Consider the following 25830-nt stretch of genomic DNA (forward strand, 5'->3'; position numbering starts at 1 on the left):
AGCCAAAGGCTTATAAAACTGAGCTCGTCATGATTTCACTTCTTCTCTTGTAAAGTTTATCATCAAGTTCACCTACAAAGGGAATCTCAAAAATCAACATCTTAAAATGAAACCAAATAGTGTCAGTCGGTAAATTAAACAAACATTATCCTCTCTCAGTCTTCATGTGGAATCTAATTCGATACTAACGATACCAAAATAAATAACTACTCTCTCAATCTTCTTCTTCATCCATTTCCACATTTTCTCTGAATAAAAAATGTTTATAAATCTATGATAATCATCTTCCCCATCACTATCTCTTCTCAAATCAAGAAAATGTAGCAGACTCATCAAATTCCAACCAAATCACCTCAAATTTCAAAAGATTAGAAGATCATTCCCTCAAATTTGTGTTGCTGCTTCCACCGGGAGTTCTTCATCCTCTATTCAAACAGGTTTATCTTCATCTCTCTTTTTGTTCTTTCTGTCTTTACTGATAGAGATCGGTGATCTATCTACTCGTCAAATTTTGGATGATATGAATAATTGCAGGTTCAAACAGTATTGAACTAGATGCGGTATCGGGTTTCAGTGAGATCGTTCCCGATACTGTCATTTTTGATGATTTCCAAAAGTATATTCATTCATTTCAATTTTCTTAATAATGGGTTTGCTAATAATTTTTCACGAAAATATGAGTGCGCCCCTGAACTTTTGGGACGGTGGGTTTGACAGTGGAGGAAATCTAAAAAATGGGTGTGACTGTAGTTTTCACTTTTGAGTTTGGCAAAAAAACAATCAAGCCTAAACATAGGCTTAAGCCACCCCAACCAAATCCAATTAGTTTTCAAGCCATCCCACCCTTATTTTCCAGTTCCGCCACTGGTCATAAACCGTGAAGCATTTTTCATTTGGATCTCTTCGACCCATTAAACTTAACTACCTTTCAAGGTGACGTAGACTTTGAGGCCTGTCAATGGAAAAATATCCGTCGGATATTTAGAAATCCGATATCCGACATGTTAAGCACTACCGGATATTCGATATTCGATAATATCCTATAGGATATCAAAATCAGATATCGATTCCGATAGGCTAAGATTTCGGATATCCGATAAATATCCGATAGTATCCGGTTATAACAAAAAAGTTTAAAAACCCTTGTAAAACATTTTCATAATTGACACTTATGGGATATTTATCCGACAATATCCGATACTAGACTCGAAATTAGGATAAATTACAAATAAGTTCCTATACTATCGGATATCGGATATTAACATTTCGGATTGGGTCTAATCCGTTTCCGATATGTTAAGGAAGAAATATCCGATAAAACGGATAAAATTCTATAGGATCTCGAATACTCGGAAACGAATACCGGATATCGGACAAATATTGACAGGCCTAAGTAGAAGGTTGAACCGCAACCACTAGACCAACCTAAGAATTTATGGCACCTCTAAGATGTGTGCTCTCATCCAAAGAGAGAGTGCCTTAAGTAAAGGGACAAATAGGTAATTCTAAGAAATTGCGAGGGTAATTTTAGTAAATTTCACCGACGAGAACTAGAACATTCTTTCTTACACGTATCCGACAGTCCAAAGGAGAAGAAGAAAACAGTTCTAGAACCGACTGGAAAGCGATCTCTTCGTAAAACCCTAGTTGATCTTCAATTTCAGATCCCATCAGGTAAGATTCGGCTTTCAAATATCGAAATTCCTGCAAATTTTTTCACATTTATGTCTGTTGATGATTTGAATGGTGTAATTTGAGCTTCATATGTGTGAAATTTCATATACTGTGATTCAAGAAACTTCTTAGGGCATCTGATTTAGTTCATATATCTTGAAATAGGGAAGAAACTTTAGAATAAAGGGTTAATTGTGATTGAAACAGTTGGATTTGCAATTTGTAGAATTTGGATTGAGGTTAAAACCCTAGATTTTTAGGGTGAAAATGGGGAAGCCATTGTTCTATGAGATTTGGGAAAAGCCAGCAACAAGTTGTATTATAGGGATATGTAGTGCAATTTGGTTTTATATACAGAAGAAAAACATTGGGTATTCACATGTTGGTTTGAATTATGATTCGGCATTAGAAGGGCATCATTGGAGGATTATAACATCGGCATTTTCGCATATTAGTGTTATTCATTTGGTTTTCAATATGAGTGCACTTTGGAGTCTTGGGGTGGTGGAGAGTTTGGATGTTATGGGGCTGGGTGTTGAGTTTTATCTTCATTATACGCTTGTTCTGGTTGTGTTGTCCGGGGGTTTGGTTTTAGGGACTTATCATGTTTTGATTCAAAAGTTTAAGTTGGAATATTTTCGGAGAGTTACGGCTGTTGGGTATTCTTGTGTTGTGTTTGGGTGGATGACGATACTAGCTGTTAAACAACCATCATCGAAGCTTAATTTGTTTGGGGTTCTGTCACTTCCTATCAGTTTTGCGCCTTTTGAATCACTGATATTTACTTCGATCATGGTGCCACAAGCAAGCTTTCTTGGTCATTTGTCGGGGATTATTGTCGGGTACTCTATTGGATGGGGTTTGATACACGGGATGAATAATTACTGGGCTATTACAATGCTAGGATGGATTGTATTTATTTTTGTGTTCAGTTTGAAGAAATCTGGCACTTTCAATTTTGAGTTTATTGAAATTGAATCTGTTGCGGATTCTTCGTTTCCTTCTGTGGGTTTTGTTGCAGCTGGAAATGGTAGAACTCTGCAGATGGGTGCAGTACCACTGGCTGGTTCCGAACTTGTCTGATTTGTTATGAAATATGCAACTTTCTTTGCATAAGAAATCAATATAACTGTAAATCACTTGCATATTGGGAATTTTATAGCAAAAACAGTAAGGTTTCTATTATTTTCCTTGTGAGGTATGAAATTTCGGACTTGCTCCAAATTCTAATGCTCTGTGCAGGTTTTTTTAGTACCAGTTATTTCATTCCACTGGAAAACCCTATAGGGTAACGAAGGCGGTGTCTTAGCTTACACATTTGAACTTATGAGATGCATCAGTTTTGTACTTGACATGTTTGAATAAGTTCATTTTAGACTTATAGTAGATGTAGTGAAAATAACTTGTGCAGTTGTGCTTCTGTTATACGATATGAAATGTACCAGCTTCAGAAAAAATCCGCAGTATGAGCTTGGCTTCCAAGTTAGATTATAGCAGCAATGGTGGTTTGAGCTGAGTATTTTTTTTATTTTTATTTTTATTTTTATTTTTCGGGAATGAATGATTGTTCTTTAGAGGATAATAACTTGATGTTTGTTGCAGCACAGCTTTGATCAAGCTATCTTGGTTGTTTGCATGATAACACCTGCAAAACTGTCCCTTATCTTACAACCTTAGGTAGTAATAACCCAAGCCCAAAAACATTCAGTCCCAAAGGTGCTTGCTTTTAGAAGCTTCACCTGCAAAGGAAATTGATCTAGCTTTGCGGGCATAGAGAAAATGAGTGATGATAGAATAAGCGAATCTTTAAGGGCGTTAGAGTCATGTGAAAGTAACATCACCAAATTCTTGCATATTCTAGAGCAGGACGAGGCAGCATACAAACCTGAAATTTTAGCAATCGGGCCTTATAATCAAATAGATAAAAATAGACCTCACTCCATGGAACGTTACAAGATTCATTATGTTAAAGCTTTCCTCCATCGTCAGCCATCATTGTCATCATATCCAGACTTGATTAAAGCTGTCAAAGAGGTAAGAACCCAAGCTATTGAATGTTACCATGGTCTCCGTAGGTATCAAGTTTCTGGAGATTTTGTTAAAAGGATGATACTTGACGGTTGCTTCGTACTGGAATTAATAATGAGAAATGCTGATGAAGTTGCTAGAGCTGATAAAAACGATCCAATATTTTCCAGTGCTTGGATGCTTTCTAGTTTACAACATGATCTAATTTTACTTGAGAATCAGATTCCTTATGTTGTTCTTCTCAAACTTTATAGTTTAACCCTTGGAATATCTAGAAAAGCTCGAGCTAGTGATAAGCTTAACAAGCTTATTATTCGTTTCTTTAAATGTATGTTACCACATGTAAGGGAAACTAGGTCAGGACAAGCAGTGTCAACTGCATCTCAAGGCAGTCAAACAGATTCTAGAGCACAACCTAGGCATATATTAGATCTTTTACGCATAAGTCTACTGCCCGAGACGACACGAAGAGAGAAAGCAAGGAACTCTCCAAGATGGGAGTTAACTTCTTGTATCACCGATCTTAAAGAAGGTGGAGTCAATTTAAAGAGAAGAGAAGTTTCTGATGGTTTACTAGATATTCAGTTCAACAATGGGAGTCTTGAGATACCATCTTTTTATATCGATGAGAATACATATGTTCTTTTGAGGAATATTATAGCGTTCGAGCAATGTGATGGGAAGTCGACACATGAGATGACATCTTATGTTTTAATATTAGATAACTTGATGAACTCGGAAAAAGATGTGAAAATTCTCTGTAATGAAGGGATTATCAATAATGTTCTTGGCAGCAACAAAGAATTGGCACGGAAGATTAGCGGCATGTGTAAGGGAGTTAGCGTCAGTAATTTCTGCTATGACGGTTTGTGCAGTGAGTGCAACCTATATGTCAGGAAATTTTGGCCTAGAAAGAAGGCAATTTTGGCAGGGATTGTTGCTGGCATTGCTGCTTGGTTTTACTATTAACCCTTATCAGTGATTGAGTTTAGCGATGGACTTTGAGTTTTATGGCATTCTTATTTTAATGGGTCAGAGTTGTATTTTTTTTATTTAATTTAATTTAGTTTCTTTTTTAACTTTAGAGTTTAGACGTTTTTACTTGAATGGATAAGCTTATTTCAAAGTTGTCGTAAGAAGTTATTAAATTCCACACGAGGTTACCAATCTAGTGAAATTGCTAACAGAAGTATTACAAAATTACGAACAATGTGTTAAGCAGCCATATATAATAAGAAGAAACAGAAATTGGTTCAGTAGTTTACGAGAGATCTCTAATTTGCAGGACATCAGATTCAAGGTGCACATGGGTGTCTTGCTTGAAACCATTAGTAAAAACTAAATTGTATGGACATTATTGCTGTACCATATTATTAGCTATTTAAGGCATCCATTGTATACTTCTTTTAAAGGTAGGAGCAGATTCTCTCCTTCAGATTTTAAAACTATGGACAGAGATGGTCATTGCAAAAGAACTTTGGTTTGAGAAGACAATCTTTGCAGTTACATGGCATATGGGGGCTTTAACTCCGGTTTTCTGCTTCTTTAAACTGGCACTAACCTTAGATAGTAATAACCCAAGCCCCAAAATTGTTCGCTTTTAGACCTTATCAATGGCAAGAGCTCTAAAGTCTAAACCAACTTACACCTGTTTGTTTACAGCTGACTCGTTTAGATATGACTTGTCTGGATCTGACAAAAAATCACATGATTGAGTCAAATTTCACTTGATATGCTTGTTTTGAGTCACATACTCAACTGATTCAAAAATATGTGAGTCAGTGGCTTTGTCCAATGAGTCAAGGGAATTTTGTTGCCCGACTTAAACTGCGAATCGGGAGTTAGGTCTGAGTCAGGTCTGACTTCAAAATTAAAAATATACGGTCCGGCAGCTGGTATGACTGCGACGAGTCAGAGGTTGACTCAGATCTAGATCGCCCGTCAAACACGGTGCGAACCTATTTTTGGAAGCTTCACCTAAACAAATCTTTCGAAGCTTTTCCCTTTTTAGTTTGGTTTCGATCTTCAGAAGTTTTTCCTTTTAAACAGACACACACCCCTATAAATATAACACTGAAGACACACCGATAATCAGAACTCCTTTAAGGTGCCGAACTAGAGAAAAAAAATATAGCTAGTTTTTTTATGGCTGAAAGTAGAAAATCTATTGCAGAGGAGTTGGATGCACAGGTACTTCGAATGAAACAATTACCATCACCAAATTCTTGCATCTTCAAAGTTCCACAGGTACTTCGATTGCATGACGAGGCAGCATACAAACCTGAGATTATAGCAATAGGGCCGTATAATAATCGGACGGATAAAAACCTTCATTCCATGGAAGATCATAAGATTCGTTTTTTTAAAGCTCTCCTCAGTCGTCGGCCAGCTCTCAGATTCCTTATATAGTTCTTCTCAAACTTTATAGTTTAACCATTGCAAGATATATTACACAAGCTCAAGCTAGTGATCAGCTCAACAAACTTGTTGTTTTTTTCTTCCGAAGTATGTTACCTTGTCTAGGAGAAACAGGTTCTAGAACACAACAACAACCTAGGCATATATTAGATCTTTTACGCATAAATCTATTGCCCAAAACGACACGAACAGTGGAAGCAGTGGACTCTCCAAGTTACGAGTTACCTCATTGTATCAGTGATCTTATAGAAGCTGGAGTCTATTTGAAGAGAAGAGAAGTATCTGATGGTGTACTAGATATTCAGTTCAACAATGGGTGTCTGGAGATACCATCTTTTTATATCGATGAGAATACATATGTTCTTTTAAAGAATATGATAGCGTTCGAGCAATGTGATGGGAAGTCGACACATGAGATCACGTCATATGGAATACTATTACGTAAATTAATGAGCTCGGAATCAGATGTGAAAATTCTCAGTAATGAAGGGATTGTCAATATTCTTGGCAACAACAAAGATTTGGCATTTAAGATTAACAAGTTGTGCAAGGGAACTAACATCGGTAGCTTCTGTTACGACGATTTATGCAGAGAGTGCAACCTCTATATCAGGAAAAGGAAATCTTGGCCGAGAAAGAGGACAATTTTGGCTGGGGCTTGTTGCTTGTTTTTACTATTTACTATTTTGCAAACCTTATATGCAGTTCTGACTAATCAGTGATCGAGTTGCTTGAGTTTGCTGATGGACAAGTGATTTTAAGTTTTATGGTCAGAGTTGTAATATTTTTTTTTTTTTTTTTTTTGAATTTGACATTTTTATTTTAATGGGAAGGTGTAAGTTATTAAATTCCAAAGGAGGTTTACCAATCTAGTAAAATTGCTAACAGAAGTATTACAAAATTACATTGGATTCCAAAGGAGGTTCAGTAGATTATGAGTTCTCCAATATGCAGGACATCAGATTTCAAGTTGCACATGGGTGCCTTGCTTGAAACCATTATATCATTGAATCCATGAAACACACGCTGACATTATAAAAACTAAAATGTAACATTATAGGAGTCGATGTTTAAGATTGATTACACAAACTTTGAACCTCCTATTGTTTTATCTATTATCAGTCGCTATGACGGGTATTTCAGTGTATGAACAAGAGTTAGAACGGAACCACTAAAGTTTGCGATCAAATAAATCCATTAAAAACCCCTTTTGGTATAAACTTGCCCTAAAGGGATCGGCAACTAATAGAAGAAACTGCGTGGTGTGATTATAGTACAACGGCCAAGGTGACCTGATTTGCCTTTGAGAGATGTTTAAAGAGTGAACCATATCTTCCTACTGAAAAGACGATGATGCCTCGCTTGATCTGCAGAGATTACAATAGTTTGTCAGATATATATATATTCATCGATACACGGAAAACTCTAATGTACAACACATGTTGAACAATGTTCACTGACACCCAAATGTTCAGATGAATGTAAGTTTACATATGTAATCGTTCTAGTGTATCAACTGTGTCCGACAAGCAATCTAACAGAGTGCAGAATCAACCATGTCATGATTTAACACCTTTCCTCCTTAAGATGGGGATGCCACCACTAACTGGCTGCAGATTTCTGCACGAAGTAAGCAACTTTCCTGGCTCAAAATGCAAAATGATGGATTCTAGGTACTCACGCAGATCACTGGTAACTAAATAGGAAGGACACACAGATTGCAGGTATTGAAGGCTTAACTGCTGGCCTTCTAATCTATGTTTCGAATAGTAAAAAAAAAGAAAAAGAGAGTTTTTATGACTACTTACCATGAGTTCTTGGTTTCTTCAATCTTGTCTTCGTCATGTATTCTTCCATTAACTTGTGGTGAGACAGCAGCGGAGGAACTTTCCTGAGCACCTTGATGACTTCTTAGGTTGTTAAGGCCTTGTCCAATTGATTGCCACCATCGTATACTAACATTTGACTGCACACTGGTAGGGCTTCTTTCTGATGGAGGTTCAATTGGCCGAGCTGAATTAGGGTTCAGCTCTGAGAAGCGTACTGCACCAAGGATTCGTTCTGGAAGCTCAGGCTCGATCTGGCTTTCAATGAGAAATGCTAGATCAACAGTCAAAGTTGTAATGTAACCAAATGCTAAGTGGACAATTGCATTGGCAACCATTGAAGCTCCAATGTCCACATCAACTTCTATGTAATTCTCCCCGACAGAGTACTTGCACGAAACAGCTCGCCCAAGTATACAAATTGCTTGCTCCCCAACTGCTTTTCTCACTATCCAAGGACCCTTGACAATATTTGCTATAAGTTTTAATCTTGAATTACGATATGCATCATCTCCCTTCACAAATTTGTCCATCAATGACCCTTCTGGAATAGGCTGCAGTGCACCAAAATACGCAACAGCACTGTAGTTATCTTTACTCGGTACTTGCAGATTAAATGCCCAAACAAAAGGCTTTTCAGCTGATGGAAATTCGTCGTCTAGGGCTTTCCTAATACGGCTATTAGGATTGTTTAGGACCTCTCCAATCTTTGTAGCGCCTTTGATCCAATCAAATCCTAGAGGCTTTAAAAGATACTCTCCACCAGGTATCTTAACCCGTGTTGAAAAATATTCTGGGCCTCTAACCATGAACTTGTCTGCCGGTGGGGTTGCCCAACCATTAGGGCAATTCTCTGGCTCAAGACGTGGAACGGCTCCTTCGGCTCTCAATCTTTGGATCCAGTCAGCCTCATCATTACCACCACATTCAGCCATATGTAAATGAGAAAATCTGACGAAAGAATTATATCAGATATCCTTGAAACAATGAATTAAAAGAAACATTGGAAACATAATGACGATAAACATGCATATCTTAACAAATTAACAAGCACGGAATTGGCCGAGAGATTAATGATAATTTGAAAAATGAAGGAGTATAACGAACCATATATTTCGTCTACTATGAGATAATGAAAAATTAAACCTATTTATCAACGCACAATTAATGAATCTTCCAAAAATGAGCACTACTTTAATAAGATGTAAGCAGTATTATTAATGAGTTGAATATTACTGTAGAGGATGCATAATCCCACAGTTTCAAAGGAGAATCATACCCCGAAATTATCTACACAATTGTTCGTGATAACAGGGAAGGTAACAATAGCAGTGTGTGACACAGAATCAAGGAACTCGCAATACAAATGTGACAAAATATAACAAGTAAATACCAAAACATTGATCTGCTAGCTGACTCAGGACGTTACTACGTTAAAATCATTCTGATAACATATCACAATAGTTCTATAGGGATCATGCCCATTAAACTAGTTACAGGGAAAAGAAGAGAACCCTTTTGTTTGCACCCTAAACAGTTAGTGAGCCAACTCAAAATGTTTTCATGTGACTGCATTCCCAAATACACGAACATTAAAGTGTGTTTCTGTTACCCTAGTTTTAGTTTACACAAGACAATGCCCCTTATGACGGAAGCTTCCAAAAGGGAACTCCCACTAATGGCAAGACTATAAAAGTACAAATTCACTCACTGAATAGAAAATCAAGCATCCAAATTCTAGCAAGAAAACAACTAAAAATGAAAAGGATATACAAACTCAATTAGTCAATCTCATTCAATAAGTAACTTAATGAACTTCTGTGTATATCTGTTACCCTACTTGTATCTGTAAGAGAAATTGGAAGTTTGCCCATCTCCACACTACTATTGGGGTTTCTCCAGGGAAAAATTGTATTGAAAAAGTCAATCTTGGGACTAACCTAAGACCTCCTCCCTCAATGGGAATAAATCCTCAAACTCTTTTCACTCAAAATTCACCATAAAAATCCCTACTTTACCAGTCCACAGTACCATGGATAACCAAAAAAAGTCCACAGCTTCAATTAAAATTCTAGTTAGAATTAGGGTTTTACATAACAAAACAAACAAACCCATACACCAGAATTACAAATCAATCACTGAAAATCACACATAGAGAAATCCCAACTCTCCTAAGTTCTGTAGGGTTTTTACAAATTAAATGAAAATCAAAACAGAAAGAAAAAGAAAAATTAATAATCAAAACCCATACCTTATCTTAGCCCAAAATCAAGAATTTGAGAATCTCTGACCGGAAAGCTAATTATTATTAGATGAAAATCTTAATCCAGGATTCCAGTCTGTATTATTGTCTCCTCTGCTTTTGAGATCTTTTCCTATTTTCACTTTAATAAAACCGAAACAAGTTAATACAGTGAAACAATGTATTATCCACCGTTGATTTATACACGTAAATACCACCGTTAGATAGATTTTTAATCAATTATTTCCTTAAGCTTACTAAAATAAAAGTAAAGATGAAGTAATTTCTATCACCACTCTTTTTTGGAATGTTGAGGCCTGAGGGTAGTCGCGAGTTTGACCCACAAAGGAAGCCTACTTTGAACTTAGGTTGGAGTGTTCATAACTTGGGAGAGTTTCGAATTAGGCAAGACTCTGGAAGGATTTGCCATAAATCTCCTTAGTTCTTAATCTTCCAGGGTGTAGTACACTGGTAAATTCATAAATAACATGACAGATATGAACAAGAGGTTACCAAACTGCATTAGTACTTCAGCTACAAAGATGTTCGAGTGCCGAAGACACAATATCAGAAGTTATGAACATGATGTCTCTGACTATTTACTTGATGCGTTCCCCAGATTATGATGGTTGAATTTTGAGAATATATCAAAAGTTCCACACGATCTCAGACACCGAGAACAACACACATTAATTTCTAACTCAAAGGAACAAGCATCCCTATGACGTCTCAGGGGAAGTTAAACACGCAACTAGCTGAGGCTCTTGGAAGACTTGCTAAATTCTCCATAATAAATTTCGCGTCTACCTCTGGAGAAATGAAAGTCATTATTTCCAATGCTGTTGCTTGTTTCAAAACTAATTCCGCCAACCTTACCACGCTAAGGTCACCCCCAAAGTACTTAAAGGAAACCGACTTCAGGTGTGGAAACAAACACTTAGTACTGATCAAATCAAGTTCCCAGCCAACACCATAGTGGTAAGGTGGGTTGTCATCATCAGATTCTTTTTCGTAGGACCGAGCACCTATCTGAATTTGAATTGAAAAATTAAAGACAAAGAAACGTCAAAAGAATAGCTAGCGCAATGACGTAATTGCCTTAAAAAATTGAAAGCCTAGACTTGTTATGCTATTTTATCCAATGGATGATATGCAGAAAAATGAAAGGTTTTATGCACTTGCCTGGGAAAATGAAAGGGACTCCAGATTAGGTGCTAATTGCAACAAAGCAATTAATGCTTTATAGTTGGATGCGGTATGAATCATATGCAACTTCACCAAATTGTCAAATGCAGGAAATAATTTCATGAGATCGTGTGTGAACGAGAGAACCTATTCATCACAAGGAAATTGGAAATTAAGACTGTATCAGCTTCAAGGGAGTTCGGAGAACAACATAACAGAACTACCATAAAAGTAGCACCAATAACGAAACATACCTCTAGGATCCCATTAGAAATTGTTAGACACTTTACATGTGAAAGTGCTCGAAGAAACTTACTTATGTTGGCACCCTGGTCGAACCATCCATTTGTCGATATATCATAATCTTCGAAGCCAAAGTCAACATCTACTTCAGCTAGCGTTGAAGAGTTAGACATGACAAATTCCTTAGCAACATCACCCCAGTAGGTGAGAGACACTAGAGGTGCATGAATTTCGAAAGCACAATTTTCTAAACCATATTTCTCGCCAAAATCATCCAAATGACTAATTTTCAAAACTTTTAATGAAGGAGTTGACAAACAAAACTTCCTTATGTCAAACCATTCACATTTTTCCAGTGTCAAATTCTCAAGGACAGGACAATTGGAGAAGAATTGCTCACTGTTGTACTTACTGCTAAATATGGCTCGAGAGAGTTTAAAGTGCTTGAGTTTAGGAAAAGACACATAGTTAGGTAGACAAAGGTTAGGGAAGATATCTAGCTCCAGGGTAACCAATGATTCACAAGTACAAAGAGACAAAGGGGAATAAAGGGTTGAATTTAGGACTAAGCTGAGATGAAGCTCTTCAACATTGCGCCTTATTACTTCGAAGATCCATAAAATAACCCGAGATGCACTCAAGTGGTAATTCCAACAAAGAAACAACTTCTGTATACTTGACGTATCATGAAGACGCAATATTTTATCCACTATATCCATGAATTTACTACTCTCCTGATAAGTTTCAATGCTAGTTCTCTCCTCATGATCAAAAGGATCACTCAAACTTCGAAAATCAAGGGTGGGGATAGAGATCCAAATGTTGTACCATCTTTTAGATAACATGCTAGTACGAACAACCTCCTTGATATCTAATAAAGATAAGACATGATGAAGAAGTGAGTCGGGTAAATCGGTGATCCTATCTGTTGCCTGCTCACTCATGCTGTTTTCCCCCTTTAGTTGCTTTTGATTAGTCAATTCCATGATTACAATGTTTCTGTTCAAAATAAAAATAGACAAAAGGGGTTGACAATTAAAAGTTAGGATATATTTCCAACAGTGATAATCACTTCAAAAGAGTGACCTTTATTGCGCTAATCGAATATGTCATGAGGTGGAACACAAACCATAGGCTATTGGATTCATATACGACAACTGTAAAAGTTGCAATAAACCCACAGTTTTGAATGAGAATCATACCTCAGAATTATTTAGACAACTATTTGTTGATAACAGGGAAGGTAATAGTCCCACTCCATGGCACAGAATCATGGCACTCGCAATATCAAGGTGACAAAATACAACAAGTAAATACCAAACATTGTTCTATGAGCTGATCCAGAACATTACTAGTAGTTATGTGGGGTTCGTTTCTATTATTACACTAGTAGCAAAGATAAGAAGAAATCCTTCTATTCATTGCACCGTACACTGATTGTAAGCAAACTCATATAATTTTCATATGACTACATTCTCTAATCGGCAAAAGAGTGTTTTCAAAAGCGTAGAAAGTCTTGTTTTGACTGTATTTCTGTTACTCTATATTCTATTCTGTTACTCTATATTCTGTACAAGACAAGGTCCCTTAAGACCAGACACTCCCAAGGAAGAACACTCCTACCAATTGCAAGACAACAAAAGTATCACAACAAATCAGAATCAATAATCTGTATATCTAAAAACTGTCTTTTCTTGAAGTACTACTTTTCCTTGGGGTTTTTCTATGACAAATTTGAGATTTAACACTACTCAAAATAGAATCTCAGGGCCTAAATCCTCAAAATTTCTCATAGATAACCTACGTTATCAATCAGTGCATAGAACCATGGATAAACAAGAAAATTATACAGATTCATTCATTTTCAAGTATACAAAACAAATCAATCACCTAACCAAAATCAAACCATAAAATAGAGTAACAATCGGAACCCGTACCTTTAGTTGGCCCAAAATCAAGAATTAGAGAATCTCTGAACAAATCTGTTGCTAATTAATGATGTTAAAACGCGATCCTTGAAGTTTCAGGTTAGTTGAAATGAAAATCCACTCCCAAATCCCAATTATCTCTTCTGCTTTGTTTTAACATCTTTTTCTACCACTTAGTAAGTGGAACATGTAATGTCCACCGTCGTCTAGGTATGTAATTTCCGCCGTTAGATTAAATTTACAGATTTTTTAATCAATTATTTTTAGAATTTCAAAAAATAATCCATGGATTTTTTAATCAATTATTTACAAAATTTTAATTTTAATCCATTTTGTGGCAGTGTAATCAAGTTAAGCATGCCTATCAAAAAAAATCAAGTTAAGCATGCACAAGATTATTTATTAGCGATACTTATTAGTGGGCTTAATCAATGCCTCGGGCCGAGACAGTTCAAAGCTGCCCTTTGCTATCGCCTGGGTATCCCAATGTTTGTTGAGAATGGTTTATGCTCCAGCTGTAACAAATCCATGGACATCTATGGAGACCACGCGTTTCATTGTGATAATGATGTTGGGATTAAGTTTCGACATGACTTTGTACGTGATATAGTCGTTGACATTTGCTACAAAGCCAGTGTGCCTGCACGCAAGGAAGTTTCTCTTGGGCTTCAGTCGGATGATGACAAGGATCTACGCCATGCGGATATCCTTGTTCTTAACTGGGAAAATGGTAAGGATGTTTGCATGGATGTCACAGGGGTCTCTCCCTTCACAGGTGATAGCATTCGCTCTTTCATTCCTGGCAAAGCTATCTCTAATGATGTTGCGCGGAAACGCACTAAATATTTTGATAAGTGTACATCACTTGGGTATGGTCTCGGCGTATTAGCTTTCTCTACCTTAGGGGAACCGGGAGATGATACTTTATGTTTTTTCAAGCGTTTGAAGAATTGTTTAGTTGGTCATGATGCTAGTAGTGGAGTTGGTCCATAGATTAGGTATTGCTATTCAGAAAGGAGTTGATGCGCAGCTTGTTGCTAGGTTACCAACCAAAAGTGTGTAATTTATTTATTCATTTAAAATATAAGGGTATTTTAAAATGTAAAGTATTGGATTAATGGAGCAATTAAAAAAAAATTAAACACATAAATAATATTACCTCGGTTTCTGAAAATGTGGTCGTTGAGTCCTTTTTTGAGTCCTTTTTTACGCCTCGGTTTCTGTAAATGTGATAGTTGAGTCATTTTTTAGCCTGGCTAAATTGAGACATATGCCACTTAATTGAGGCCTATAGATTACTTCATCTACCTTATACACAGTGATAAGGGGTGTCTAAATTTTAAGCAAACTACCAAAATTACCCTCTAAAAATATTAATATTACTAAATTACCCCCATTAACTCTTAATAATAAACTTAAAACTAAAATCAGTGTTCTTTCAATCTCATAAACTGATTCTTCATCTCTTTTACTCCCTCTTTTTTCATTTTTTTAAACCAAAAATCGACGATTATCGACGATCCAAAAACGATTAATCGTTTTCTTTCTTCTATAAAATGTCGAAACCATCAAGATACAAACAAGCCACTGGAATCACTTATCCTAGTGAGTGTAATCCCGGAACTGTTAAAGCAATTGGAAACAAACCAAAGAAGAAAACGGTTGCTCGAGAAGAACCATCTTTAATCGAAAAACAACATGAGTAAATGGGTCGAATCAGGTACTTTTCTGTCAACCCAATCTTCTAAACTAGGTTTTAGTAACATGCAACCGTTTAGAAATCAAAATTTTCTGGGTTTTACAAAATCGGATTATGTTGGTGTTCTTGTTAACCGATTGTGGTTAGAAACGGTTGATGTTCATGGTCACATGAACCGGTTATGCTGCATGTGAATTGGAATTGGAGAATGTTAGTGTATAAATAGCCTGATTCTGATGACCATTGTTTCTGTAAGTTTTTTTTCGTTAGAATAGGATTACATATGTGTTCACAAAAACCGATTGTGTAGCCTTTGAATTCTTATATGCTTAGTCAATAATCAAACTTTATATGTATATCGAGAAGACCGATTGCTAGAATCGGTTTACATTAGCACTTAAAAAAACCGATTGTCAGTTTTATTATGTTAGGAATTGGACTTTATATATGTATCGTGTAAACCGATTGTATACCTTGACTTAGAAAAATTGCATTCGATTTCATTGTTGTTTGTCGTTTAACTCTGTATTCTACAGGCCAAACAAGGACAACCAACAAAAGAAAGCCGAAAAGAAATATAAGAGGAAACATGACCTTCCTTCTCCCAAGGCTTTGGGAACTCGTCGAATAGACGGTTAATATTTGAATGCTTCCCAACGAAGGGCCAAGGGGAGTAAAGCCAAAGGGATCAGCATCAATGACCCACCACCTCCAGCGGAGCAACCAACACATGAAGAATCTGATTCTGATACACCTACTGAACAAGAAGGTGGTGAGGAGGAGATGAATGTATAAGAAACTGGTGGCAAGGAAGGTGATGAAGAATAAATTCGTGGCAAGAAAGGTGTTGAAGAAGAAAGTCGTGGCAAGAAAGGTGTTGAAGAAGAAAGTGATGAGAGTGAAAGTGATGAAGAAGGAGGTGAGGATGAAAGTGATGAAGAAGAAGGTGAGGAAGAAAGTGATGAAGAAGAAAGTGAGAAGAAAGTTGATGAAGAGATATGAGAAGTTCAAGAACAAGTGCAATAACAAGTCCAAGGAGGAGACGCTCAAGAACAAGGTAAGAAGAAAGATGGTCCAAAGAAGAAGAAAGGTGACCACATGCCCGACCCGCCGAAGATGTTTCCTCGCGGCCCTAAGGATCGCGTTTACGGGTTACCAGGTGATGGAGGACAGATGTTATGGGGTACAAAGACAGTTGGGCCGCCGTCATTTGCCATACCATAGTAAGTACGTAAACCTTATGCTATGTAACATAAAAATTATTATCCGTGTAGTGTGTTGATTGTTGTCCATCGGGTTTGCTTTGTTTTATAGGATCACAAGGATGTCGTTCGTCTTATGAAGCCAGGAACGTCAGTGAGTACGATGAAGAAATGGCCACTGCAAGCAATAGAATCAAGCGCTGGAGAAGTTCAGGAAGTAATCGATCTAGTCAATTCTACGGGGTTGATACCTGCGGTTGAGAATTTGGACCTTGGTTACGACAAACCTCTTTGTTCCTCCTTTGCGGAGAGATATTACGGGGAAACGGATACTTTGCATCTTCTGTTTGGCGAAATGACGATAACTCCAAATGATGCGAAGTTCATTACCGGACTAAGCATAGAAGGTAAAGCCATGAAGCACGCTAGTTACGTGCAAGATCTTAAGTGGGACAAATCATACGCGTTCACCAAGGTTTGTTCCAATGGGATGAGGAGAGGACCAAGTCAGAGATGCTAGTAGGCAAGAACAAGCAGAGGATATTCCATCTCTCGAAGCTGAGGGAAAACTTTATGGGAACAAAGAAGCTTTGTGACGAGGGAAATGTGTTGACCAGGGAACGTATCTTCTCCACCGCCAATGCGTATGTCCTCTACGTCCTGGGATGTGTTATCTTCCCCGACGTTTCCGGTGCCCGTGTGAGCGCCAATTTTATCCAGCTGTTGCAACCATTTGACAAGATTCATGAATACTCTTGGGGCACTGCCATCCTTGCACACTCGTTGAACGAGTTGAGAAAGGCTTTTATGGCTCGAAGGAACCAAATCGGAGGGAATATGGCTTTTCTGCAGGCGTGGATATATGTACACTTCCCAATATTTGCTGAAAGGGCTTTTGAGCACAAGGAATGGGACCACCAATATTATGGAGACAAGTACATCTACAGAAGTAATCTGAAGAACCAAAAGAAGGGTTATCTGAAGTTGAGACGCCAGTTGGACAACTTGACAACGACAAATGTTGCCTTTGATCCTTACAAGGAGGAATTGGCTAAAGGAAAAGGAAAAGGAAAGAAGGTTGGGTGCAGAGAGCAAAGTGATTATTTTGGGCCTTTGTTTCACCCAAGAGGGTATGTAATGTACAACCCGATGAGAGTCGCAAGACAATGCAGTTACGTACAAAAAATCCTAAAGGAGCACAAGATGTTCAAAATCAATGAGAAAAAAAAATCATATGATAATGATATTGACATTGTTCACAATCCTTTCCCATCATGTGATTATTGGGAAGATAGAGCGTTTCACAGATATCCTTTGGATGGTCCATCTCGAACAGATGATGATGCAATTCCGTGTTACATGTCGTGGTACCTCAATGTTTCGCATACTCGAGTGATACGACTAGATGAGAGGCCCATGATAGAGGACAAAGATAAGGCTCTCGAATGCCTGGTGCGTATTGTTATTCAATTACGGTTTTGTTTATATTATTAGCGCTTTTTTTGAATGTTTGTTATTTAAAATGGAAACAGAGAAGCCGAGTCGGGTACTTGATAACCCAAGAAAATCTATAAATCAAGGAAGGGAAAAATGTTAAGGCCAATGAAAAGTTGATTGATGAATTGAACAGTCTCGAAGATGTATAAGCTGGTGCAAAGTTTGGGGAGATGGAGGATGAGGAAGAGGAGGAGGATGAGGATGAGCCAAAGAAGAAGAGGAAGAGAACCCCCCAAAAAAAGATGTTTGAAGGTGCATCGAGCAGCGCCCAACCTGGTAAACGAGGACGCGGTGGACGTGGTAGTGGTGGTGGACGTGGTCGTGGTCGTGGTGGGGATGTTCATGAATGAATGGTAATATTTATGTTTATGTCTTTAACTATGGATAATTATGGAGTCATAACTTATTTCTTGTCTTAAACTTATTGTTGAATTATGTTTGGTTATATTCCTAGTTTATTAACTTAATCTGGTTTCTTTTTAAAATTGTTGGTGTTTGTCCAAGACGCGATAAAATAGCCAACTAAAATTGTTGGTGTTTGCAAAAAATGCAGGATTCTGGCATTTTTTAGTCGGAGTCGGATTACATGTAACTATATGTAAACCGATTCTCACAGTTTCCCAGAGGTTCAGTTTCAGAATCGGTTTACATGTACCTTTATAAAATCCGATTTTCATGAATAAAAATCCTGTAACTTTTGAAGCCAAGAATCGGTTAACATGTACATACATGTAATCCGATTTCTGTGAAGAAAACTCCTGTAACTTTTGAAGCCAAAAATCGGTTTACATGTACATACATGTAATCCGATTTCTGTGAAGAAAACTCCTGTAACTTTTGAATCCAAGAATCGGTTTACATGTAATACATGTAATCCGATTTATGTGAAGAAAAGTTCTCTAACTTTTGAAGCCAACAATCGGTTTACATGTGCATTACAAAAGCCCGAATGATGAGAGGCATATTTTATATGATTTTGTAAGGACACAATCGGACTATGTGGGCATACCTAAACTCTGATTGTCTGATTTGAATTTGAAAAAAAATAGCCGTTGAGTCCTTATCTATATAAGGACAACCTCTTTCAGCTACTCCCATATCACACACTTAGCCTAGAAAATGGAATGGGAACCGTATGAAGATGTGTGTCTCGTTCAATCGTTTGCTAATACGTTCTGTGAACGTCCGAATGAAATCTATTCAATGTTTTGGAAGAGAGTTAAAGAGTTCTTTTACAGGCTTACCGGGAATCCCGGTAACCGCAAATGGAGAGACTTGGCATTTCGATTCCAATACATTAAAGGTGCAATGCGAGAGTACGTAAAATTTAGAAATATGGTGTACGACTATCATCCACGAGCTCCTCTTAGGGAAAAAGTGGGTAATGCGATCATTTTTATACCTATGTCAAAAGTTCACATACTAACATTTAAGAATTCATTGAATTTCAGCTGGAACGTTTCAACGGGCTATGGAGAATCCGTAATGGGGAAACTAAGTTCATTCACCACAAAGAATATATGACGTTGTACCGACGTGCTCGGAGGTTCATTGACGAGCATTTGATGTGTCAAATTCTAGAATTCCCATACTGAATCCTATATATATAGTGCGCTAATTTCCTAAACTATGTAATCAATATTTTGTTTCTGAAAGTAAGGCATAATCGGATTATAAGGACTTATGTAAACACTGATTCCCAAAACGGTTTATGTGTGTATTAATTAAACTACGATTCTGGGTTTACATCGTTATTCTGCATAAACTCAACCCAGAATCGGTTTACAAATGCACTAACATCAACCGATTCTGGGTAGAGTCTTTTGAAAAAAAATTAAAATTTTTACAAGTGTTGATTACGCATTAATGAAAGTTAATTTCAGGATAAACTTGATCAAACATGATTTAATTATCCGAATTAGCACGTAATTAACAAGGGCATATTAGATATTAATATAAATAGTGGATAAGGGATTTCTAGAATTTTTTTTGTTAATGATCCTATTTTGTCATGTAGCTATAGGCCCCAATTAAGTGGCATAGGCCCCAATTTAGCAAGATTTTTTTAGGCCAAATGAAAAAGGTAAAAATATCATTTTTCTGAAATAGAGGTAGCAATTTTTTTATCACCACTCTTTTGGGTGGTGGTTCCGAGTACAACCTACGAAAGAAAACCTATTTGGGCTTAGGTTGGGGTGTCTTGTTTTTCAGTTTCTTTGTTAGGAGAGGTGAGCTTAAACATGTATGTCTCCCTTTTTGCAGTTCTGAGTTGGCCTTCAAATGGAGAGAGTTATGGTAAGGATTTGCCATAAATCTTCGAGTTCTCAATCTTCCAGGGTGCGGTTCCCTGGTAAATAACATGACACATGAACATGATATTGCCGAACAACATTAGTACTTGAGTAGTTAAATTACAGAGATTCCGAGTGCACAAGACACAATAAGATAAGTTTTGAACATGACAAGTACATTTTTGTAGATCTATTGTTTTATAAGCTGATCAGTTCCTCAGTTTCATATTCTGCACCTGCAATGTTGAGGCTTCTCTTGTGTGACTATTTACTTGATGCATTTTAACTTTAAGGCTCCTCCACAGATTATGATGGTTGAATTCCAAAAGCAAGTGTCCCAGTAAAGTCTTAGGGGAAATGAAACACACAACTTGCTGAGGCTCTTGGATGGCTTGTTAATTCCTCAATGACAAACTCAGTCTCCTTACCTGGGTCGGGAGAAATGAAAGTCACTGTTTCCAATGCTGCTGCTTGTTCCAAAATTTGTTCCAACCACGTTGCCTCGCTAGGGTGACCCGTAAAGTCCTCAATGTAAACTGACTTCAGGTGTAGAAACGGACACCTAGTGCTAGTCAAATGAACTCCCCAACAATCTTCGTCTTCTCCTTCCCCGCCCGAAACACTTAACTGAATTTGAAATTGAAAAATAAAGACAAAGAAACGTTATAAGAACAGTTGAAACAACAACATAACTGCCAAAAAGAAATGCAAAGCAATAAGTGCACTTGCCCCGCAAAGTAAAAGAGACTCCAGATTAGGTGCTGATTCCAACAAAGCAATCAGTGCTTTATAATCGGTTGCAGTATGAGAGTCACATTCAGCTTTGTTAAATTGTTAAATGTAGGCAAATTATTCTTGAGATCGTGTGTGAACGAGAGAACCTATCATCACAAGGCAATTGGAAAGACTTTTAGATCAGCTACAGAACAACATCACAGAAATACCATTAAAAATAGCACCAATAACCAAACATACCTGTAGGGTTCGATCAGAAATTGTTAGATGCTTTACATGTGAAAGTGCTCGAAGAAACTTACTTAAGTTGGCACCCTGGTCAATCCTTTCCTTCGTCCATGTATTTTCAAAGCCAAAATCAACATCTACTTCAACTAGTGTTAAAATGTTAGACATGACAAATTCCTTTGCAACATCACCCAAGTAAGTGAGAGACACTAGAGGTGCATGAATTTCGAAAGCAGAATTTTCTAAATCATAATTCTCGCCGTAATAATTCAAATGACTAATTTCCAAAACTTTTAATGAAGGAGTCGACAAACAGAATTTCTTCATATCAAACCATTCACATTTTACCAGAGTCAAATTCTCAAGGATAGGACAACTAGAAAAGAGTTGTTCATTGTTGTACTTACCGCTAAATTTGACTCGAGAGAGTTTAAAGTGCTTGAGTTTTGGAAAAGACATATATTTAGGTAGATAAAGATTAGGGAATATATCTAGCTCCAAGGTAACCAACGATTCACAGGTACAAAGAGACAAAAGAGTAAAAAAGGTTGAATTGAGGAGTAAAGTGAGACTAAGCTCTTCAACATTGCGCCTTATAGCGGCGGAATCCATAAATTAACCCGAGATCCATTCAAGGGGTAATTCCAACGAAGAGACAACTTCTGTATACTTGACATATCATGAAGATGCAATATTCTAAGGATCACTCAAGCTTTGAAAATCAAGATGCAATATTCTATCCAAATGTAATACCATCTTTTAGATAACACGCTAGTACGAGTAACCTCCTTGATATCTAAGAAAGATAGGACATAATGAAGAAGTGAGCCAGGTAAGTTGGTGATCCTATCTTCTGCCTGCTCACTCATGCTGCTCTGTCCCTTTAGTCGCTTTGATTAATCAATTCCATGATTCAATTTTTCTGTTTTAAAAGGAAAAGGGACAAAAGGGTTTGACAATTAAAAGCTTGGATATATTTTCATGTTCAACATGGAAAAAAGAAACACGCATGTAAACCCTGAGTTATTCACCCTAAATAGCAGCACTTTGACGACAATCTTATGTGGCAGTGAGACCTAACCCTAGAATATTCACATTCACCCCAAAAGGTTCACCGTTCCCCTAGATGTAGGTTTAGATGATAATAAGTAACCTAGCAAAGGTGAATCTATAATGAAGGCTTAACAAACAGCAACAACAATAGATCTGTCTTTGTCTTTCTATTTATCAAGAATAACAAAACTAAATACTATTTGAATCCCTTACTAGGTTTTTCTTGTTGAACATTTTGAATCAAGTTCTAGTACAATAAAGAAATACAGATCGAAGAAGAGAGCAGCAGAAAACCTCAAATCATCAAGATTCTAACAGTCAATATGATTTCAATTTTCAAAAGAGTGCACTTTATTGTGATGATAGTGCAGTTATTCACCTTGATAGCAATCTAATGTGACCGAGTCTTGTTTTTACAAGAAAGGTCCCTTAAGACCAGAAACTCAGAAGGGGGACTCCAACCAATTTCAAGACTACAAAAGTAAAAATTCACTCACCGAATCCAAAATGAAGCATCCAATTCTATCAGAAAAACAACAAAGAATGAAAAGGACATAGGAACTCAACCAATCAATCACATTCAAATTAGAATCAATAATTTGTACATCTAAGAACTATCTTTTCTTACTTCTCCTAAAACAAAAACAAAAAGAAAGCGGAAGTTTGCCCTTATCTTCCTTTAGGTTTTTCAATGACAAATTTGAGATTTAACAGTACTGAGCGGGCCTAATCCACAAAATTTCTCATAGACAAACCTACTTTATCAGTTCATAGATTCATTCATTTTCTAGTATATTAGAAAAAATCCACACACAAGAATTACAAATCTAGAAACCGAAATCAAAGCAAAAAAGAGAGTAACAATGAAAACCCGTACCTTTAGATGGCCCAAAATCAAGAATTTGGGAATCTCTGATCAAAGCTGCTGCTGCTTAATGAAGTTAAAATGCGATCCTTTGGAGTTCTGATGAGAAATGAAAATCCAGTCTCTATTTCCAGCATTGAAATTAACGCATTTGAGATAAGACATTGGAAACTGGAACTCTTTTTTTTTTTATAGGAAAAACCTATGCCTAGAAAGGCACTAAGTGAAGTACACAGAGTTGTTGTTGGCAATGGCTGTGAGGCACCACTGAGCCTTCCAACTTTGTTCTTATATAAAATAGCTAAATTGAAAGTTTTCATGTTTTGAGAGCGATTAATAAGCAGTTTCAGCTTCATTTTAGAGGAACTTGAATCTATCTAAGATGTCTATTGGTTCAGTTGATATGACTATGTTAGTTTGCTGCATCTCTTTGGCCCACTGGAAAGCTAGATCTGCTCCTCCTGTGACTCCCCTTTCTCCATAGTATCCTGTATATGCTGTTTCCTACAAAATCTGTCATAGTTAGTGCAGTGTGATAAATAGAGTTTTCAGAGTCATATATTGTGCATATACATATATGCTTTCCAAATCCTGTTTCAACATTCCAATTGTAATTAGAATTGCCAGCTTGTAGTTCAATAGCAGCTTCCTCTGGTAATAGAGGGAAGTTGTTCAGAATGTGATCAGGAATAACATGTATTCTGTTGTGGGTGCACAGATGCTGCTTAATTCTGAGAACAATAGCTCCCACATTAAGCTGAGTTTGTTTAAAGATAAAGTCGCATCTGGCTTTCCAGATATACCAACAAGTAGTGGCATAAATGCTGCAATCAATATTTCCCAGTTGGAACCAGGAATTCAGCCAATCTATAAAGATAGTGGTGTTATCAAATAGAGTGTGAGAATTGCCAAGAATTTCCTGCCACACTAGAGTAGCAGTGGTGCAATTAAGGAACATGGTTTCTTCTTCCCCACTATTGCAGACAGTGCATATTGGATTAATGTAGTGAAGTATGCTGGTTGTTTTGGCATTTGTGGGGAGAATACCATGGGCACATTTCCAGATGAAGATTTTGATAGCTGGATCTACATCCATGTTCCAGAGTGCATCCCAATTGCCAGTTGGAGGATCATTTCTGTAGAGATGGTCAGTTTTTTCCTTGTACAGCTCATTGACAGAAAAACTCTTGTGTCATTGAAATTCCAGCTAATTGTATCCTCTTCATTTAGATGAGTCTTTAGAGTCACTAGTGGAGAATGGATTTTTAACTACTTCCTGGGTTTTAGAAAAACTACTTACACAGGCTGATGTAACTATATGAGCTGTGAGACACAGTTGTTTTCTAAGGAAAAAGAAAACTTGTCTCTGACACAGTCGTTTCAATAAGGGATATTTCTGTAAAAAACTAAAGCTTCACTATGGATTTTAGAAACGACTGTGAGACCAAGATATTTCCATAGTCCCAGTTTTCAAGGAAAAGACGTGGTGTTCTTACCTCGAACCCAGCTGCGTCTCTTTATTATCCTTTTTTCTGAAAAACTAAAAAATGACCGAAACCAATCGTTCTCCTTCTAATCGTTTCTCCCGGAACCCATGATTCAATCTCAAGCTTCCAACAATTTCTTCAATCCGTAACCAATTTCTTCGATTTGTAAACATTTTCTTTTTTCAATCTCAATTGTGAACCATTTTTTTCTCCTTCGTAAGTGGTAATGATAATCTGAAAAACCCCTAAATCGAATATTGAATCTTGTTTTCCTGCAGGTACTAATGATAATCTCAAAAACTCGTGATTGTAGTTAGTTTTTTGACTCTGCTTTTAGTGTTTGAAAACTCGGATCTATAGTTTTGAGTTTTGGGTATTTGAAGCTTTGAGTGGTGAAGATCGAACATATCTTATAGATACTCTTAAGGTAGTACTTGATCTGTAATTTTAAGTTCCATTGTTTTTTTTAATTTCATTTTTGAATGCAGGGTTTTGATTTTATTTGGAGTTTTTGTTGTTGCTACTGCAAGGTGAGCTAATGCCATTGTCACAAGGAACACAATATGAATTTCTTGATTCCCTTTCAACAAATGTTAATAAACGTGTTTAAGCTCTGCAAGAGATTCAGGTTTGTTTTAATTTTTAATTTGGATTTCTATTTGTAACAATCATAGTTTCATTCTGTGTCATTTCTGAATATTTTTGTTTTATGTTTCAGTTAGGGATTTGGTTTCAATTGAAAGTCCCCAACTTGCTGAAGCTTCAGTCACCATGATACAATTCCGCAGTTGGTGCGTATGATTGTGTTGTACTGATCCTATTTGATTATAATTTAATAGATCAAGTATTCCTTCTCCTGATATGTGGGCTATGGGTGGTATCATGGCTGAATTGCTTTCACTCAGCCCTCTTTTTCCTGGTTCCAGGTGTGCATTCACATGAACTGATCAAAGTTTAATTCTTTTTTCTTAAAGATTTGTGAACATGCGTATGGTAATTATTGAAATTCGTTGATAGGTATTATCTTCTACAACTGCAGGTTATGACTTGTGTGAATGGAACAGATATCTATTGTTGTTCTAAATTTAAACTAGGTTACAAAATGTGAATGTCACCATCTGTTGCTTTTCTTTTGTGATGCAGTGAAACGATGAGATATACAAAATATGTAGTGTGATTGGCAGTCCAACTCAGAAATCATGGGCTGAGGGTGTTCAACTTGCAAAATC

The 25830-nt window shown here is 37.0% G+C and overlaps 2 protein-coding genes and 1 pseudogene across 8 annotated transcripts; 2 read left to right on the plus strand and 1 right to left on the minus strand.

Annotated features, from left to right (window-relative positions):
- The window catches only part of LOC113362437, a 68214-nt pseudogene that overhangs the window by 39722 nt on the left and 2662 nt on the right, over nt 1-25830 (plus strand).
- On the plus strand, nt 1601-3146 carry LOC113317755 (RHOMBOID-like protein 13). The gene has a single exon (XM_026565896.1). The coding sequence runs from the start codon at nt 1942-1944 to the stop codon at nt 2755-2757; it is 816 nt and encodes a 271-aa protein (XP_026421681.1). The 5' UTR covers nt 1601-1941; the 3' UTR covers nt 2758-3146.
- On the minus strand, nt 7127-13706 carry LOC113317685 (protein ENHANCED DISEASE RESISTANCE 2-like). 7 transcript variants are annotated; one of them, XR_003343848.1, is made up of 7 exons: nt 13554-13706; nt 11628-12615; nt 11371-11520; nt 10702-11217; nt 10482-10601; nt 10198-10330; nt 8872-8897 (listed from the first exon to the last, which is right to left on the minus strand). XR_003343848.1 is itself a non-coding variant. In XM_026565826.1 (4 exons), exons 2-4 carry the CDS (start codon nt 12600-12602, stop codon nt 10918-10920), a joined length of 1425 nt encoding a protein of 474 aa, XP_026421611.1. In that variant the 5' UTR covers nt 12603-12615; nt 13554-13706; the 3' UTR covers nt 10364-10917. The 7 variants fall into 7 exon arrangements, 3 of the variants coding, with proteins under 3 accessions (XP_026421631.1, XP_026421626.1, XP_026421611.1); XR_003343847.1 differs by lacking the exon at nt 10482-10601; XR_003343841.1 differs by having other exon boundaries at nt 10482-11217.

This window comes from Papaver somniferum, chromosome 1 (genome assembly GCF_003573695.1).
Source record: "Papaver somniferum cultivar HN1 chromosome 1, ASM357369v1, whole genome shotgun sequence".
NCBI classification, from domain to species: domain Eukaryota; kingdom Viridiplantae; phylum Streptophyta; class Magnoliopsida; order Ranunculales; family Papaveraceae; genus Papaver; species Papaver somniferum.